At 40.8% G+C, this 20,941-nt stretch overlaps 1 protein-coding gene across 1 annotated transcript in view; it reads right to left on the bottom strand.

The window, feature by feature from the left end:
- The window catches only part of LOC126278867 (cytochrome P450 4c3), a 313,222-nt gene that overhangs the window by 181,590 nt on the left and 110,691 nt on the right, over positions 1 to 20,941 (bottom strand). Inside the window, exons 6-7 of the mRNA XM_049979145.1 lie at positions 11,196 to 11,322; positions 871 to 949 (exon numbers count right to left, since the gene is read on the bottom strand). Coding sequence (XP_049835102.1) covers positions 871 to 949; positions 11,196 to 11,322 — 206 coding nt within the window. The remainder of the gene's footprint in view (positions 1 to 870; positions 950 to 11,195; positions 11,323 to 20,941) is intronic.

Below are 20,941 nucleotides of genomic sequence, written 5' to 3'. Positions count from 1 at the left end.
ACACGACAGTCTACTCACCGCGCAAGCAGAGAACCGGCAATGCTTCATGCAACTCTCTGGCCAATAAACCATACAGCTCTTCGGGTCGGCGATGAAAGGAAATATCTTGACTTTAGAAATGGTCTGCTAGAGGACATGGAAGACGATACATTGTTACCTCGGTTACCCCACGACATTACTGATCACGACAAAGACTCACCTATAGTGATTATTTTTTGTGTCATTTGCGTAGATAAGGGTTCTTTTTCTTTTTTGAGGAAGACACAATGACTGGAATGAGCTATCTTCAAATGCAGCAGAATCGGCTTTCCACACTTCAGGTGGTCTCCGATGACTTCATTTCCAACAGGAGGGAGCTCCACAACACTGGCACAAAACGTACTCTGCCTCAACGCTGGATGGGGACTCGAGACACTGCCCTGCGTTCTTGGCCTCCAAGATCACTGGGAGTGACCACATGCGATTTTTTTTTTCTTGTGGGGATATGTGAAGGAAAGTGTGTTCGTCTTCTCTTTACCTAATGACATAGAAGAAGCGAAGAACAGGATAACAGCCGCCGTAGCTTTTGTAAAAGCGGATACATTACGTAAATTTTATGATGAATTTAGCTAGCGTCTAGATGTTGTTCGTGCTGCTCATGATGGACACAGAGAGCATTTATAATAATAGCTAAAACTTTAAGATTTTGTGAGTATTTTGCAATTCATCCCGTGTTTCTAGTATGTTTTTATCAACAAATATCGAGCTTTGATAGCACTCGTTCTTTTTGACACATCCTGTATTATGAAATAGAATACTGTTTTTCACAACGGAAGTAAGGCAATGCATCATCCTTATGGAAGTAGCTAGATGGCCAGGGAGACGACTCACCTAACTCGGAGTCATTGTCTTCGCCGCTCTTCTGTCTCTCTTTTTGAAGGCGTATCTCCTCCTTCCTCTCCATTATCACCTGAAACAAAGTATGTCCGGATCACACTCGAGTTTTTAAATTATACAACATAATCGTCATCATCTTTTGCGCCAGTTCGAAACAGGTAATTTTCTTCTTTCCCAGAAATCTGGCACAGTCTATGCAACAAATTCACGTAGGATTATAATCGTGATGTATGTATGTCTTTGGATAGGGTCCGCCTTTAGCAAAACACATTTTTGTTTTTTAACCCAAACATGTTTCACTGCAGTTGCAGCATCTTCAAAAAAATGTCTCTGAGCACTATGGGACTTAACATCTCTGGTCATCAGTCCCCTAGAACTTAGAACTACTTTAACCTAACTAACCTAACGACAGCACACAACACGCAGCCATCACGAGGCAGAGAAATGCAGCATCTTCAGTGGGCTTTTATTTTCCATCTGTTATAGATAAAGAGTGTTCATATATAGCTATTACTTTTTAAATCGTAATTACAGATATTTGGAAAAAAACCACAAATTACGAATTCATACCTTTTTACCACATGGTGTGGTTTTTCTGATGTGTTGTGTTTCTACAGTGACCGTTTTTTGCACAGTTTGTCATCTGCAACCACTTATACAGAAACACAACACATCAGAATAACCACACCATGTGGTAAAAAGGCATGAATTCGTTCGTAACTTATGTGTTTTTTTTTTTCAAATATCTGTAATTACGATTTAAAAACTAATATATATATATATATATATATATATATATATATATATATATATATATATATATATACAAACAGCAAAGAACACTCTTTATCTGTAACAGATGGAAAATAAAAGCCCACTGAAGAAGCTGCAACTGCAGTGAAACATGTTTGGGTTAAAAAACAAAAATGTGTTTTGCTAAAGGCGGACCCTATCCAAAAACATACATATTGTTAAAGTAAACACGGAAGAAACTTAATCGTGATGTATTTTCTTTTGTGGCAAAGCTTCCAAAACAGGAGTTTCATTGTCCAAATCGCAGTTGATACATACCCCGATTAATAGTTTTAGCGAAGTTATATTGACGCCTTCAGATTGTTAGGTATGGGTAGCACATTGCCACCCGGCCATTGAAAACATGGAGGTAAACCACAGAAAAGACACTCCCATGCAACAAAAAGTACACTGAAATAAATGCCATAACGGTATAAGGAAGGCACAGAGCTGTCAAATACATCAGACAGAGCGCATCTACTGCTATTAAATGTGTGTATGTTGAGAAACGGCTCCGTACTTCCGGAAAGTTGTCAAAAGAACTACATAATACTACAGAGTGCCACCAGGTGGCAGCTATCTCGTACATAATAATATTTTCTTTTGTGTTCCAGCGATACGGAGCAGCCATCATACTGTAGTTAAGTAAGAAAACACGCGCATTTTTGGCCGGTTCCCACAGACAGTTGCAGCTCGACATCCCTTTAGCTGGAGACTTCTGCGCAATATCCATTTAATGCAATAAAGAATGAACGAGATTGCATACAATGATGCTGCCGCCATATGGTAAAAAAGTAGATATCTTATCAGCGAAATGTGATAAGAAACGGCTACCAGGGAACACTAATCCTTAGAAACACAAAAAGAATGTACGGTGAAATCCGCTCTCCGGTGAGAGAAAACAAAAGTTGAAACTATGATAAACAGATCGCTAGAAAATGTACGAAAATATTGGCTTGCGAAGAGGATGGAGCGTACAACACCTCCACCGACTACTTATCACTGATCGCCGAGATAAAGGAGGAATGAAAATACCGAGGTGAAGCACACACAAAAAATAACACGCAACAAGGCAAAGTAACAAAGAAGAAGTCGTCGGAAGATTGATGTGTCAAATTCAGTCAGTGGAGCTATAGGCAGCAAAATCACTACTCCTGCAATTCAATAGATTTCCCTTTCGCTCCCTAGAGACACTACCATTGTCCAAGAATTTTTATAGCAATAGGTGAACAGTTTATTTTTATGCACACAAACAATAAATGTTACTGTCGTGGTTCACTGCAGACAGTAGTAAAGGTGTTACTGTGTATCTTGGTAACGAGAAACACACGAGAATAACATGTAAAATAAGATGAAAATAAAGGAAGATAAAGAGGAAAGGAAGGAAGATTAACGTTTAACGTCTTGTCGACGACCAGGACATTAAAGGCGGAGTACAAGCACGGCTAGCGAGAGAAGAATGCTCACATTCAAAGAAATTGTGTTGACGATAGTCAAGTGTTTAACGCCAAATAAATTAATAAGATACGGAGCAGATCGCCATTGGTGCACAAAACAGGTCAGAACATTGCTAAAGAAGCAACGAAACAATCATGCCAAATTTTAAAGAACGCAAACTCTGAAAGGTTGCCGGCGGTTCGGAGATGCTCCAAAACTTAGCGGTGACTTCCGTGTGAGATGCTTTTAATAGTTTCCAAGAGGAAATTTTGGCTCTAAATTTGACAGAAAATACAAATAAATTGTGATCGTATGTATAGTATACCAGCGGGAAGACACCTTCACTGTGTTACAGCAATGTAATGTTAACAGTGACCGCACAATGAAAGTGGAATTAGCAAACATGGTTTTCCAAAACTCTGTCACAAAATAAGATGCAGTAAGTGTTCCAGAAGCAAGGAGAGTTGCCGAGCCGGCCGAGGTGGCCGATCGGTTCTAGACGCTACAGTCTGGAACCGCGCGACTGCTACGGTCGCAGGTTCGAGTCCTGCCTCGGGCGTGGATGTATGTGATGTCCTTAGGTTAGTTAGGTTTAAGTAGTTCTAAGTTCTAGGGGACTGATGACCTCAGAAGTTAAGTGCCATAGTGCTCAGAGCCATTTGTACCATTTTTTAGAGTTGCCAACACGAGTATTTGGAAGTAGACACCTTCGTGTAGCGAAGCAACCTGTCATTTAATAAAGGCAAGCCTTCCGGTGCGTACTGTAAACCAGTCAGGTTTCTTTCAGAATATGTTGATGAAATAGTTCCATTTTTAGCAGTCATGTGCAATCGCTCGCTCAGTGAAAGACATGTAGCTGAAGAGTGGAAACCGGCACAAGTCACACCAATGTACAAGAAAAGAACATAGGTAATCTACTGAATTATCACATATTGTTGACACGATTTGTTGTAGGATTTTGGAACGCATCCTGTGTTCCAGCATAATGAAATATCTGGAAGCAAACAACGTATTCACACATAACCAGTACGTATTCAGAAAGTATCTTTCACTTGAAGCACTACTGGCTCTTTATTCGCACGAAGTAGTGAGTACTATCGACAGAGGGCTTCAGGAAATTTCTAGAAAGATTTCCTTACAAGCGTTTTCTAATCAAATTTTTTGCCTATCATCTCAGGTTTGCGACTTAATTTGTGATTCCCTGTCGCAGTTCTTAGTAGTTTACAGGAAATCATGTAGTGAAAACAGAGTTATGTGGTAGTGCTCCCCAAGAAAACGTTAGAGGAGAATATGAGCAGCTTTCTTAGATTGTTTTTAAAGAAGCCGTCGTTTACTGTAAAACAAAGTCATCAGAAGATCAAAACGAATTACAGAATTCCTTGGAGAAGATATCTGCACCATGCGAAAAGTGACTGTTGACCCTGAGCAACAAAAAGTGTGCCGTTTTCCACGTGTTCGTTTGTCTGTGAAGTGCACACTTCGGAGAATACTGTTGGTAGGACAACAACAAAACGTTCATAATAACTACCGTGTGCAAACAATGAGGGCAAATGATTTTGAACTCAGAATTCAGTTATGCCAGTGGATTATCCTGCGCGGCGCGGTAGTCAGCTGATACCTCTTTCAACCGTAATGGTGTCTTCAAGCGCAGAAATAGCTCCGTCCGTTATGATGAAAATTGTTATGTTTTCGTCAATAACAAACTGAATATTCTTTTCTGACAACGGTTTCCTTATTTAAAAGTGCTCAATTTAAGATCCTCTATCATCTGTATAAATTTGACCCTAGTGGCCTACATCACCCAGTATATTACCGGGAACTCGTAAAACTGGTGCTTCGTAGTTTACTGACTGTAGTAGGCCTGTCTTATTCTTGTAGTCTCAGACGATGAAAAATGAGTTTTAGTATCCAAATCAACGATGATTCATTTAGCTATTTAGTAGTTCTGAAAGTGAAATATTCTAAAAGACACAAGAACTTGCTAAGATATATCAGGTCCCGATTAACTAGGGTTCAAATGGCTCTAAACACTGTGGGTCTTAACATCTGAGGCCATCAGTCCCCTAGACTTAGAACTACTTAAACCTAACCTAAGGACATCACACACATCCATGCCCGAGGCAGGATTCGAACCTGCGACCGTAGCAACAGCGCGATTCCGGACTGAAGAACCTAGAACCTCTCTGTCACAGATTCACTAGGGGAAACCTACAGTTCTTCTACGCAAGAGATTTGTTAGAAGATACGTGTACGGCCTATACTGGAATATTGCTGAAACATGTGGGATTCGTGCTAGGTCAGAGTAACAGAGGAAATCAGGAGTGTATAAAAGAAAGTGCGAGGGTGTGATGCTTGTCTGCCTCGGAATTCGGGGATCACAAAATCTTGAAAAATCTGACTGGCAGTATGACCAACATCTCGCAAAAACCAGCTTACAGACGTGGCTTCAGTACAGATTCTGTGGATACTCTTCAACACCATACAGGTACTTCTCGCATGGACCGTGATTAGAAATTTAAACTAGTAACATTTTGCACAGAAGTATACGAGTATAAGCAGCCATTCTTACCGGTATGGAATGGAAAGAAATGTGCATCTACGATACGAGAAAGTGCCCTCTGCCACATAGTATTGAGTATAGCCGTCTGTATACGCGGAGAACATTAAGAGTCCGAACCATAAACTGCTAGCATTGACCACTTTGCAGGCAAATCAACGGTTTTAACGACGTACGAACAGGTTATAGCTTACGAAAGTTCAGAGTGATAGTTAAACTCATTTCTTTTACGACTAATTCCCTTGGCTTCCGACAGCAATACCGCCGCACGTTAGTCACCTTGCACTTGCAGCTGTAAGTGAACCAAGGTCAAGCAGTAATCGCTGGAACAAGAAGCGCGGTTGTGAACTCTCCGTCTGCACTGCGTCGGCCAGAGTACTGCACATCTGTCGTAACGTGTCTTCTTTTGTTACGTATTTTGTCTCAAGGTAAATGACTTCGTGTTAGTGAAAGGACAGACGAAACTCGTGGAGCCCGTTTCTTTAAGGCGTTCCGTCACTGATGACGGTGCCACTGAAGCAGAGTTACTAAACACGGTTTTCTGAAACTCCTTCACCAAAGAAGACGAAGTTAATATTCCTGAATTCCAATCAAGAACAACTGCCAAGATGAGAAACATAGAAGCAGATATCCTCGGAGTAACGAAGCAGTTTAAATCACTTCATAAAGGCAAGGTCTCCGGTCCAGATTGTATACCAGTCAGGTTCCTCACAGAGTATGCTAATAAAATAGCTCCATATTTAGCAATTATATCCAACTACTCGCTTACTGAAAGATCCGTACCTAAAGACTGGAAAATTGCTCAAGTCACATCAATACCCAAAAAGGGAAGTAGGAATAATCCGCTGAATTACAGGTCTATGTCACTTACGTCGATCTGCAGTAGGGTTTTGGAACATATATTGTATTCGAACATTATGAAGTACCTCGAAGAAAACGATTTGTTGACACATAGTCAGCACTGTTTCAGAAAATATCGTTCTTGTGAAGCACAACTATCTCTTTATACTCAAGAAGTAATAAGTGCTAGCGACGGTGGATGTCAAATTGATTCCGTATTTTTAGATTTCCAGAAGGCTTTCAGCACCGTTTCTCACAAGCGTCTTCCAACCAAACTGCGTGCCTACAGAGTATCGCCTCGGTTGTGCGACTGGAATCGTGATATCCTGTCAGAAAGGTCACAGTTCGTAGTAATAGACGGAAAGTCATCGAGTAAAACAAGTAATATCCGGCGTTCCCCATGGAAGTGTTATAGGCCCTCTATTGTTCCTGAACTATGTTAACGATATAGGAGACAATCTGAGTAGCCGTCTTAGATTGTTTGCAGATGATGATGTCATTTACCGTCTTGTAAAGTCATCAGATGATCAAAACGACTTGCAAAATGATTTAGATAAGATATCTGTATATTGCGCAAAGTGTCAATTGACCGTGAATAAAGAGAAGTGTGAAGTTATTCACATGAGTACTAAAAGAAATCAGCTAAATTTCGATTCCGTGATAAGTCACACAAATATGAAGGCTGTAAATTCAACAAAATACTTAGGGATTACAATTACAAATAATGTAAATTGGAACGATCACATAGATAATATTGCGGGTAGAGCAAACCAAAGACTGCGATTCATTGGCAGAACACTTAGAAGGCGCAACAGGTCTAATAAAGAGACTGCTGACACTACGCTTGTCCGCCCTATTCTGGAGTATAGCTGTGCGGTGTGGGATCCGCATCAGGTGGAACTGACGGATGACATCAAAAAAGTACAAAGAATGGCAGCTCATTTTGTATTACCGCGAAATAGGGGAGATTGTGTCACAGACATGATACGTAAATTGGAGTGGCAATCATTAAAACAGAGGCGTTTTTCGCTGCGACAGGATCTTCTCATGTAATTTAAATCACCAGTTTTCTCCTCTGACTGCGAAAACATTCTGTTGACACCCACCTACATATGGAGAAATGATCATCACGATAAAATAAGAGAAATCAGGGCTCGCACAGAAAAATTAAGTGCTCGTTTTTCCCGCGTGCCGTTTGAGAGTGGAGCGGTAGAGAGTTTGAAGTGGTTCATTGAATCCTCTCCCAGGCACTTTATTGTGAGTAGCAGAGTAATCACGTAGATGTAGACGTATTTTCGCTACAGTTTCACAGTAAGTATTCCGTTTACTCTCTTAGACTCAAAAGCACATTTTGTTTGGTTGTCAAAAAAGATGGAAATCAGATGAACAGAATAGATACTCCGGCATTTTATCAAACATCAGGTTTTTACGTTGTCAAGGCATCTTCACGGGCGGATGCTTAGTTCCGAAGAAAGATTTTTTTTCTTTTCTCACGATGTTCTTTCACCGAGCTGGTTACAGTATTTGGGTAATATTCATCTGTTAGTGTTTTAGCCCTGACAAGGCAATCAACAAGAAGATCACAGAAACACTGGCAGTAATCTTTTCAGCTTCCACCCACGGCTCTGAATGTTGTTTCGTCTCTCATGAGAATCAGTCTCACTCATAGAACAATACGACGCATAGAACCAGTTTGTTTTAAAAATATTCTAAACAGTGGTGAGAAATACGTTTCTGTATTTGCTTTTTGTCGTCAGTCAACAAATTTGCACACGTCTTACACACCGCTTTCTCAGAGTTAATTCAGCATTTAACGTTTACTTGTACGCTTCAGATTCCTATATCTTTGATCAGCTAGCCTCTAACTCCACAATTTACATTTTTTCGACTTTTTCATCCGTAATTGCAATTTTGGGTTGTCTTTTACATGAGACAACTTCGATAAAGGAAAGACACGAATGAATTTAACCACCCATATCATAACTAATGAAAACGAAGGATCAGACTCATATAAATCTTCAACATGGCAATGAGCCGTACTAAAGTAATAAAATCATCAGGGTATGTTTTTAAAGCTTCTTGATCAGATCAAAATCTACATAACAGGACTACTTGAAAACACAGCAGCAAGAAATCTGTTTCTCAGGTTTAGTTAAAGTTTGATTCATGTTATAGAGAAACGTGCACCACCGAGATAAAAACAAAATCTCCTTAACATCAATGCTATCAGTTTGTCAGGCCGAGAAATATCTACAGTGTCCTCATGCAACGCGTTGATGGCCATGCCATGATTCGTTATCTGCTAATAGGAAGACTGCTGAATGGCACAGGAAGCCATTTCATAGGCCCTGCGTTGATGGATTACATCAATGTTGTTGCCAGCTGATACCAATCTTTTATTACTGACGCCTCCTGGACCACAATATTATGTAAAGTTCAGATTTTTTCTCACCAGTCTATTGGTTTTATGCGGCCTACAACGATTTACTGGCCAATATTCTGGGATATGACAGGAACGATCATTCGAAGCAAGAGAGTCTAGTAAACATGGGCTCCAAAATGCATACCGTAAGAACTATGAGTCCTTCATCTTCGATACTTTGAAACAAATCTCTAATACTGCAAGCTCTTTGCTTTTCGTATTTTGAGAGGCCGTGATATGGGTCAAAATCAGAAAAAAATACCCAGTACGCGTGGGCTCTAAAGTGCATACGAGCACTTCTTCATCTTTGTTACTGTGAAACACATTACGTTTACTGGACGCGTGTTCATAGATGTTAAGGTAGCTATTCTGGGCGATATTTTTACTAGAAAGTTTTGCTTCTAATGATCGTTCCTGTCATATCCATGAATATTGCCCGTTCCTCCCTGGATACCCTAAATATTCCAGTCTCTGTTTCCCCCTGCATTTTCCATCCTTTACGGCTTTCTCTACTAGCACGGAAGTTATTCTCTGATGTCTTAAGTCCTTACCATCCTGCCCATTCTTATGTTCAGTGTTTACCGTCTATTCCTTTCCTCGCCGATTCAGACAAGGATTTCCAAATTTTTTATCAGTCCACTTAAATTTCAGCGTCCTTTTCTAATCTAAATCTTAAACACTTCGATTTTCTTCTTTTCTTGTTTTTCCACAGTTTATATTTCACTTCCAAACAGTTCTGTGACCCAAGCATACATGTTTAGAAATATGGGATCAAACTGCTGAGGTCATCGGTCCCTAGGCTTACATACTACTTAATCTAACTTAGACCAACTTACGCTAATGACATCACACACACCTATGCCCGAGGGGGGGGGGGGGGGGAGGGGGACTCGAATGTCCGACTGGAGGAGCCGCGGGAACCGTGGCAAGACGCCTCATACCGTGCGGCTACTCTGCGTGACAAAAAATTATTTCTCAGAGTAAGACCTAAGTTTCCACACTAGTACACTTATTTTAACGAGGAATACTCTGTTTATCTACGATAGTTTTCTTGTTGTCTTCTTCTTGTTTCATGACTGACGCTTTATTTTGCTTCTCTTCACTTTTTCCATTACGAGGTCCCTGCTTTTGAGGTTAGGTTTGTCGCTATTCTTATTTCTGATGCTTTTCAGTACTGCTTTCTTTCTGAGGTTTACTCTCAATCCATATTCTGTGATCAGTAGACCGATCATTCCATTCAACGTGTACTGTAATTCTTCCTTACTTTTACAGAGCCTAGTAATATCTTCAGAGAAACATATCATTCATGTCCTTTCACGCAGAATTTTTGTTCCCACTTATGGACATTTCTTTTATTTCCTTCATTACTTCTTCGATATACTGGTTGAACAGAAGAAGGAGACAGAGACTGAACCCTTGCCTTACGTCTTTCTTAACCCGAGTACTTCTGTCTTTGCCTTATTCCCTCGTGGGCCTTGTAATTTTGCGTATTACCATCTTTCCCTATAACGTACACCTATTTTTCCGAGTATTTCAAGTAATTAGAACCACGTCACGTTGTCGAATGTTTTTTCCCTGTAGACAAATCGTGTGAAAGTGTGTTACTGCTATTATCGATATAATAACTACCTTTCTGTAGCATGTATCCTAACGTCCAACTGATCGTCGTGTAATGAACGCTCAATTTTCATTTCTGTTCTTTTGTATATCATTTTCGTCTGTAACTTGTATTAACGAGCAAGCGGTCATGTTAATTGTATGGTAATTCTTTCATCCGTCTGCCCTTAGCATCTTCGAAACTGCGCGATTGATAGTATTCCGGAAGTCTACTGGTATGTCGGTATTATCATACATCGTATACGCTAACTTGTGTTTAATTTCCACTTCTCCCAATGATTTTAATAATTACGTAAGAATCTACATGTTGCTTCTATCTCGTCGTCTAGTAGGCGTTAAAAATTAATCTTCCTTCTTGCTTCGTCTTGGTGTTTTTCATCTCAGATATGAAGTCTTGTGGAAGTTTACTGGAAGAGCTTGTTTAATACGTAAATTAACTCCTCATCAGTGTGGATCGAAAACTGTATCAAGTCTTCCGCAAAGAAAGTTGATAGGAAGAAGTGACCAACATAATTGTAGTTGTTTCCGAATTCGTGGATCATGTGTAATAACTCGAAGATTTAATTCAGCATTTGCAAATCTGAACGTGATCGTTTAGGTGTACATAAGGTAGAATTGAATAAGTTATGAAAAAGTTCTACCTAACTCCCTTACCTTATTGGAGAAACTGTGAAGAATTTCGATACATTTCTCGTGCTTCTTATATAAAGACGTCAGCCTGAAGATCCAGTCTGGCTGTAGCCACATCTTAGCTTGTCTGCTCTGCACAATAGACCCAATCCTGTAAAAAAAAGAAGGATCTGTCACATATTTATCAGTATTGTAAATGCCGCTATATTAGTAACACGCCTGCAACGGCGAGTTTCTGTTATGAAAAAGAAAACGGGTGCATTTGTAACGACGCGGTTTCGAGACATCTGAGCTTTCCGATTTCCGGCAATTTTTGTTGCTTGTAAGTTCACAGAAGTGTGGTTACAGAAATTAGCTTGTTTTAATTATTTTTTGGAATAGTTGTTAACATGTAGTTTAATTAAGTTTCACTGTATTTCTAGCATACATGCTCAGCTTTATGCGTGCTAGACTATACGAAACGTTATTATCCACGATAAATGTTGAAAACTAAATTGAGGTAATACATAATAAATAGAAATCTATTACCGCAGTAATAGGAAAGCATTGCTCTGTCAGATGTTAAACAGCGGGTATGACCTACTCGCTAAGCTCTTATGTTCGTTACTAAACGAAGTGACGGCGATGGGATACTCCACAGTGGCCTATTGACAGCGCTCTAGTGAAGATGGTTTGCAATTTTCTTCCCTAGACCTATGGTTGATATGTCAGGTATAATTTTGCCCTGAAGACTGCGATATAATTCTACTGAATCCTCCACTCTTTTCGTAAATCACAGACTGATTGCTAGTACTCTTGCTAGCATTTGAATTACGACTAACTGATTGTTTCAGAAGGAAGGACCTTCGTTCATCATAAAATCAAATTTCGGCCACAATATAAAATTTCTTGAAAATGTCTCTTCCTTTTCATATCAGGCTTTTTACTTATATGTGCTTCATCAGCTTTCTTCATGTGATTCAAGTTTTCAGATTTGGTTTCCGTTTTACAAAGAATCCCTTGCATTAATAACATTTATTCGCAGTGACAGGCTTTGTGAGGGATAGTTTTCATGGAGTATGCCATGACGAATAAGACCGCTTCAATCTTTATTTATGGTCCAGTTACGAGTAATTTCGCGGCGTTACATCCACATCTTCTAGGATACATATTTATTTCATAATTTATTCCAAACGATAACCAGGAGATGACCCAACATTCTTTGTCCAACTGTGATGACAAATTTCAAATAGAGCAAAATTCAGGGAACATCATCCCGATACAGGAAATCTAAGGCTTAACCTCGTCGTGACAACAATAGGTCAACACTGACCACCTAGACGAGCTGAACTGAGCCGACGCTGATCTGAAGAAGTGGCTCTAACGCCGCGAAACTAATTGGATCAGAAAAAAAATATTTATCATACAGCTGCAGCAGTCTTCTTCATCACGGTACAATCCTACAGCTGTGAATGCCCACAATAAAATCTTGTTTCCATGGAGTACTCCCGAAAACTTATTTTTAGGACGGGTTCTTTGAAACGCATTCTGAGAGAACTGAGGTATGACAGTCGACAGTCGATGTACGATGTAGAAATACAGCGATACAGTTAATGTGTTTCAATTGAGAGACGATGATGTAATTAATATTAATTACAACATCGATAACTCACGAAACACTTTGACTTGGTTTTGTTCGTAACTTCTCAAGCCAAAGTATTCCGTACGTGTAAAGAGCAATCAAATGAAAACGAGATATATGGAAAAAAGTAAGTCAGCTATTTATTATTTTAAAAGTAGTCGCCATAACTGGTAACAGGGAAGGCGGGACAAGACGGGGAGGTGGGGTAAGACGGGGAAAAGCTATAAGCTACAGTTAGAGTGCTGCCATCTGTGGATAGCTACGTCAACATCATCAATACACAGGTCCCAGTGTGTTGACATTGCTGAACCTTAATTTCGTAGCGGTTTCTGCGAGCTTTGCAAGGTGCGTACAATTGTTATACTGCTTTGCAATGTTTTACACCTTTCGAGGTCCAAAAACATGTGTTTCGTGAACATTTGTCCAGACTGTGTTTATAGCACTGAATAGTTCGTCTTATTAACAGTAAACTATTGTGTCAATAGTCAATGTTCACTAAATAGTGTTCATGTAGGCGTAACATAACCTTACAGCTTGATAGGGGGCAATACGGGGTGGAGCAAGATGGGGAGCTTCCCCGTCTTGCGCCTACTATTTATCCAACCATCTCGTTCTTATCGTCTCATGTGTTTACCTCACTGCGGGTTTTAAACACGTAAATTATACGTTGAAGTTTATTCTGCAAAGCCCTCATTCATTCAGCTACAATGTCCACAGCAGTGAACGGGTTTCGGAAAACAGGGATTTGGCCTGTAAACAGAAATGTGTTTCAGGAAAGTGATTACCTTCCCTGTTCAACTACAGACATTCATCAAGCTCACACATCTGAAGTTACAGAAACGGAAGACCAAATACCAGAGATGCTGTCAAGACCTAAAAGACCTGAACAATTAACAACTGACGATCAAGCCTCTGTTTCGTCTAACTTTCAGGTTACCAGCCCTGAAATGGTGTTAGCTATTCCAAAGGTGGATAAAATACCCAAAAGGAAACCATCTAACAGGCGCGGAAAACCCGTTATTTTAACCGAATATCCTTATAGGAGTGAACTATCTGAAGAAATTAAACGAAAAGGAGTCGCCAAACATGCCGCATGTAAACGAAAACTCTTCTCAAAGACGTTTAATAAACTTGGGATACCACCAAAAGGACATAATGACCACGAAAAAGTGACGAACGTTACTGACGTCTTAACCACCCCTTCATGCTCAAGGGATAATAAACTGAGGTCGAATGACAAGGAGGAAGAGAGTGAAGAATGTTTATACTGCTATGACTTCTCTGAAGGAGGCTCGATACGGTGTGTTAGCTGCGTACGCTGGGCCCACGACACTTGTGAAGGATAGAAAGTGATGATGACGAGGCTGTCCACACTTGTGTACTATGTGAAAGTATGAGGCCTAAATAAAACGTAATACCTGATTCTACAGTTCGTAGAAACCTTATTGTCACATGATATCGTTATTCCAGTCCTTATTTAAGCTTCAGAGATGAATTCATGCTAGTTCCCCATCTTACCCCGCATATGGGGCAAGACGGGGAATTGGTAGTTTATGTTTCAAATCGAGATATTTCTAACTAAATGTAACAAGTTTGCAGGTTTCTTTGCATGCTATTGTAATTCAGTGGTTACGTAAACAAATGATAAACAAACCTACTTGAATTTGCATATTTTTGACCCTTTTGTAAGGGCTTAAAGTTAGCTCCCCCATCTTACCCCGCCTTCCCCTACATTTATTCCCCAGTGTGACCAGACGGTCGACGACTTCATGGAAAAATGTTTGCCGTTGGCCCCGGAACCATCACTGTAACCAGGCGAGCACCTCTTCGTCTTCAGGTCTCCAAAAATATGAATATCGCATGGGAAGAGATCAGGGCTGTATGGAGGATGTGTAAGGGTTACCCAGAGAGGCTTCTGCGGGGCCCGCCCACATTTTGGTAAGGTTGTTTCGAGTACGCTGCAGCCACCTCTCGCCACTCAGTAGAGTCCAGTTGTGGTATTGGCCTGCAGGTTCCACCCTTCGTCGCTGATGAAGAGCAGTCAGCATGGGAGCATGAAACAGGTACTTGCTGCGGAGGTCCATACGTTGTAACGTTCGCTGAATGGTCGTTAAGGAGATACTCTTGGCAACCCCTTGGGTCATCTGGGCTGTCAATTGCTCAACAGTTTCTTGTCTCCAGAATGAGATTTTCACTCTGCAACGGAGTATGCGCTGTTATGAAACTTCCTAGCAGGTTAAAACTGTGTGCCGGGCCGAGACTCGAACGCGGGACCTTCGCCAGGAAGTTTCATATCAGCGCACACTCCGCTGCAGAGTGAAAATCTCATTCTGGAAACATCCCCCAGGCTGTAGCTAAGCCAAATCTCCGCAATATCCTTTCTTTCAGGAGTGCTAGTTGTGCAAGGTTCGCAGGAGAGCTTCTGTCAAGTTTGGAAGGTAGGGGGCGAGTTACTGGCAGAAGTAAAGTTCTGAGGACGGGGCGTGAGTCGTGCTTCGGTAGCTCAGATGGTAGAGCACTTGCCCGCGAAAGGCAAAGGTCCCTAGTTCGAGTCTCGGTCCGGCACACAGTTTTAATCTGCCAGGTAGTTCCATATCAGGGCAAACTCCGCTGCAGAGTGAAAATCTCATTCTGGAAACATCCCCCAGGCTGTGGCTAAGCCATATCTCCGCAATATCCTTTCTTTCAGGAGTGCTAGTTCTGCAAGGTTCGCAGGAGAACTTCTGTTAAGTTTGGACGGTAGGAGGCGAGGTACTGGCAGAAGTGAAGCTGTGAGGACGGAGCGTGAGTCGTGCTTGGGTAGCTCAGTTGGTAGAGCACTTGCCTGCGAAAGGCAAGTCTCGGTCCGGCACACAGTTTTAATCTGCCAAGAAGTTTCAGGTTCTTGTCTATTCGACCGTACATATCTCCGCAGCCATCGTTCAATTCCGTTATCTACGGTCCACCTCGGCACCGGTGTGGATAGCGCACTTTGCTAAGCGCGGTGTGCTTTAACCGCGACGACATGCGGGCAGTTTAAGAATTTAGTTGTTTCGGAAATGTTTCTAGCCTTGACTCAAAGGCACTGATCACGCCCTTATGGACGTCGGGTAAGTCGCTCAGCTCCCGCTTTACGACTCCAATGTTTTCCGCGTCCCCCAGACACGCTTTACGTACTCTCCACTATAATGGCTGCCATTTGTCGTCTATGAGAGGTTATTGTGGTCGTCTATGAGAGGTTATTGTGCGTCAACGTTGAACATAGGCGGCGTTCACATTAATGTGACTGGACCGTGCTACTTTGTCTATTCGTCCGTAAGTTTTATGGAGAAATGTACAGATGTAGATCTCAACATGTCTATTATGGATGCTTGTGAAGTGCACGGTTGGTTATGAAAGATTATAGAAATGAACTAGAAACATGAAAACTCCTGCCATTTAACCTCATCCCCCCGAACATTAGCAGATGAGCGCCTAAGGCAGTTACCTTCATACAACAGACGAGTCACCGTCGAGTGTCACATACCGTCATTGTATGAGGCATTGCTCGCAGGACAGGACTCAGCCCGAATTACGGGGCCACGCCCCGGAAACCGCGAACTGTGCGCCGCCATTTCTCTTCCCACCCAGAAACTCCAGTGGTGAAATATTTTTACACCACCCAGATTCTAACTGACTATATTTCAATCGACAGGCAACTGCTTGGGCAATGGAGAAACGTTAACAGGGACTTAACAAGTGTACTTTGTATTTGTTCTATTTACATATTTTCAACAATTTGTTGAAGCTCATAATCTTTCTGATTACGTCGTTTCATAAATCGTTTATTCACGAGCAGATAGTTGCATTTAGTTAATCGTAGCTTTCTACATGTTCATTAAACTAAATGTTACTAGTAGGGCTATAGCTATGCATGTCTACTGTGTGTTGCCAATGAGTCTACTGCAATACACCGACGGAAAATACTGCGAGTCCATCTGCATCCCCATCCTTGGGTCTGACGGAGAATCATTTACTGCAATATAGCGACGGAAAATACTGAGAGTCCTTCTGCATTTCCATCCATGTTCTGACGGAAAATCATAGGTCAAAATCCTACTACCCTTATCGCTGTTTGCTAGACGATCTTACAAGCCTATGACAAATGTGAGTCTTGCCTCACTGTTTGTGTCTATCAGATGATGCAGTGTTTTGGGAAGAGGCCAACGTTAGCTTAGACGAAAATGGGTGGCTGTGTCAGATGTTTACAGAGGTTTTCAACTTCAGCGCTGTAATGATGCACCGGAGATACTGTTTCGACTGGAATCATTCTAAGACTTCAGGTATCCAAGACGATTTCACCACTGGTCAGTTAATCTTCGTGAATAGGAAAGTTGACATTTGATCTTATGTGCGACATAACGAATCTCCTTGAACGTGTGCTGTCTGGAATCAGAGACCATCACTAACATTCGTCTATAAGTGCTTTTTGATGTGTTCTATAATTTAAGTAACTGTTCCTTGATAGAACATAAATTTTTTAAGGAAAACCTATTAATAAATTCCGTCGAATGTTTTTGTAGCATTTTTATATAATCCCAATATACATTTTGAAGTCTCAGCTTCATCATCTGAGCTTTTTGTTGTTATCTGAGAACATGCATTGTGACGTCAACATACAACAAGAAACGAGTACCTGTGTTAAACACAAAATAAATTCACAAAATTCGCAGAGACGCGCTTCTTGAACCGAGAATGACGTGGATGTAGATGTAGACAGGGCAGAGTGTGGCTTCTGGGTCGAGCCTAGTTATCTCAGCTGGCAACAGCGATGCACATGAAAAGCGACGTTTTGGGTTGGAGTCCCAGGGCGGCATATTGTTTTCAGCTATCAGTACGTTTCAAAACAACGTACACACAGCTGTAGAGTGAAACATTACTTCCTCTAATAAGTCTTAGCGTTGCAGATTTTATATAAGTGAATACAAAATGTTTTAGTGTTTAAGAAGCTTCAGTAGTCTGAAATATTCGGCCATTCTCTAGTGAGATACTTCTGCATATCAAAACGAAACAAGCAACCTACAGTATTAGCTGGCAAATCTATTTCATTATATGACCTATTCGAAGTGTTTCGGAATGATAGAAGTTAATTTTTCTCCGTCATTATGTTAAATACCACAACAATCATTTCTTTTTTTTCTAATTCACATTTACAATTGATTTGTATTCTTCGTTTTCTTTCAGCGCAAAGAGTTTCAGCTGGACTGAGCTCTGGAATCGGTGGTGTGTAATCGGCCACTTTGGGATTGTCAGACTTCAGCTAATGCTTCGTGTTTTCGCTCAGTACCCCGATAAAATTCAAACGCTTGTATTTTCTCTCTCCTATACTGTTTACTTCTTGAAATGCTGATATTTTCTTTCTGGTACCGTTGTCGCTGTCACTTATCCCTCTCACCGCTCAACATACAGTCCACATCTTGATGCTGCCACCGGTCGCATTTGACCCTACGGCGTGTATTTCTGAAGCCCACTTCTTGCTTCGATTGTCCCTACAGTTATGTCTTTTCATTAGAACCACAGGTGTCCAACTCCTAGAAATAAATCACATCGTTTCATACGGATTCGCGTTCATGAACGCTGTTTCTAGTAAAATGCTGCCCCTATTTACACAATTTGCGAGCAGCATCCTTCTAGCAGCTTTACGCCCGTATTATTCTTCTGTACTGGTTCCAGTGGTTATTAAGGGATGGATTCTTTCTTCTTGTTGTAGAAACATTCTGCTGCCTGCTTGGGGGTACTGTTGGGATTTATTCTCTTTGGTGCAAAAGGATGGTTGTTTCTCACGAAGAATCAGTTTCCTCTGTCGCCCTTTTTGTGAAAGTGATTTCTGTCAGTAGTTTCTGTTAAATTGCCGTGTCGTATTACTCTTTAAGGTACCTAATACTCTAACAACGATGCTAATTTACCAGGCAAACTTTTTTGTGTCTTGCTAGAAATGAAGTCTGCAGCAGAACATCGCAACCCAGAATAAAAATAAAAATACATTATCTGTACTATTAGCTCACGAAATTATGAAAAACGTTGCCTCATCCATTCCTAAAATAATTCACACCTATGGCTCCCATATGAAGTACGGTATAAACAACATTTATGTAACATCATTTATATAACGTTTTGGGAACAAGTACTACATAAGCAAGAAATATTTGAAGAACCACTGCATATTCCAGGTTTTCAGTATGATACAAAGGTGTTTCACGAAACTAGTTGTAGTCAAGAAATGGAGGGAATGACCAGAATGTTACCTTATAACTTAATTATTAATCTCAATCTCAGAAATAACAAGAATCCTGATGGCCGGTTTCGCGCGCTCAGACACACACGGACACACACACAGACACCCTTACCACGAGGGTAAAGCACCATTAAAACATTTTGCCGTTATTTGCCCCTAGGTTACAATGTTGAATATATATTTGTATATCATTATGTTATCTTTTTCTAACAATTTTCTTTCCACTAGCGATAATTCTGTTCACAGCCACTGTAGTAAATAAGGTGCCAAATGGACGGAAAGATCCTGGAAGCAGCCACTTTCATTAAATATCAGGGAATATGCATACGGAGCGATTTCAAGTGGAACGACCACGTAGAACTAATCGTGCAAAAAGGAAGATTCCAAACTGACAAGGAGACCGCGCCTAGTCGTCATTACCGGTTTCATCCCCATTTATGGTATGCGCAGCGCTTAGTCAGAAATAAAATTGACAGAATTGGGGGCTCTAGGTGGCCAAGCGTTTAAAAGAAGCAAATTTTTTGGCCCTGGTCGGGCGAGGTTATTTATGTTACCGATTTCTCCACACAGCTGTTGACGCAGTGGAAAGAGTGTAGAAATGTCATATGAGTGTCCTGGGGTCGATTCCCTATGAGGAAAGCATTATCTGCAATTTTTTGTCGTACTGCAGATCAACCGAAATAAAGCTCAATAAACTCTCTTTATTAGTATCTTCATCAATGACCTGTAAAGGAAAAACAAAATTTTGAATTGCAAATAATTACCAAGAAAGGTTTGTATTTACAGTACCCGCGAGTGCTCTGCAATCGAGTTTCCAACAAGAGATAGTAATTAGAGCGTATGGGATATCATACTCGTTTAATTTCATTTTGACCTTCGACCAGGCTACGGTAGCTGCACGTTAACAATAGATTCCCCTGTTTATACGATGAATATCACACCAGTACGCGTAAATCATCAACGGTAAAATAATAAACGAGTCTAATATTGTAATCGAAATTCTCGTGTAGGTCTTACAATCCTTTCCTGGAAAATATTTGTAACCCCAATTTTCCTTTGATTTTGCTTTTATGTCTTAAATGAAAATATTAATAAATGCAGTATATTGAGCACTAGTCCGGTTTATTTGCAGTATCACAAACATAAAAAAGGAAAATAAAAATAAAATCCCCACCCAGGGATTCGACCCCACCCTCTATAGATTATCATTCTGAAGTTTATCCGTTCCGCCAAATGCAACCTTTAAACAAAGCTAACAGAAACGGCCCATCGCTATCCCGACCCGAGCCAAAAATGCATTTCTTTTGAAATCTTGTTTATCTGGAGCTCGAAACTCTGTCACTTCCATATCTGGCCAATCCCTGCATATACACAAATTTGGATGAAATCGGTGAGGACTAGTAACTGTGAGATTCATTGGGAAAGTCCTCAAGAAATGTTCAATCACGAAAGAGGTAGCTTACAAGAACCTTACTCTATCTGCGAGTGAAACAGGTAAGGAAATGAGCAGTGGTGGTACAAGGAACCCTCCGCTGCGTTACACACGGTGGCTGGTGGCTTTCCGGGTATGTATGCAGATGGTGATGTATATACTCGAATATTGCTAATCACACTGGGACCTGTACAAGATAGAATTGATTGAAGAAATAGAGAAGAACGAACAGCGCGTTTGGTTTCGTTAAGTAAGTGTGAAAGCATCAAGGAGATAATCATCCAACTCAAATGGCACACGTTACAAGTGAGGTGGTGTGCTTTGCGATGTGTGATTTATTGTCCTGTGAGTGTACTTTCCTAGAAGAATCAACCTGCGTATTGCTTCCTCCTACGTATACTGCGCGAAGAGACAGTGAAGGTCTTTAGAGCTCACATGTAGGCTTACCCACAGTCGCTCTTCCC

Source organism: Schistocerca gregaria, chromosome 1 (assembly GCF_023897955.1).
Source record: "Schistocerca gregaria isolate iqSchGreg1 chromosome 1, iqSchGreg1.2, whole genome shotgun sequence".
In the NCBI taxonomy this organism is placed as follows: Eukaryota; Metazoa; Arthropoda; class Insecta; order Orthoptera; family Acrididae; genus Schistocerca; species Schistocerca gregaria.
This window is presented reverse-complemented; position numbering and strand designations above follow the sequence as displayed.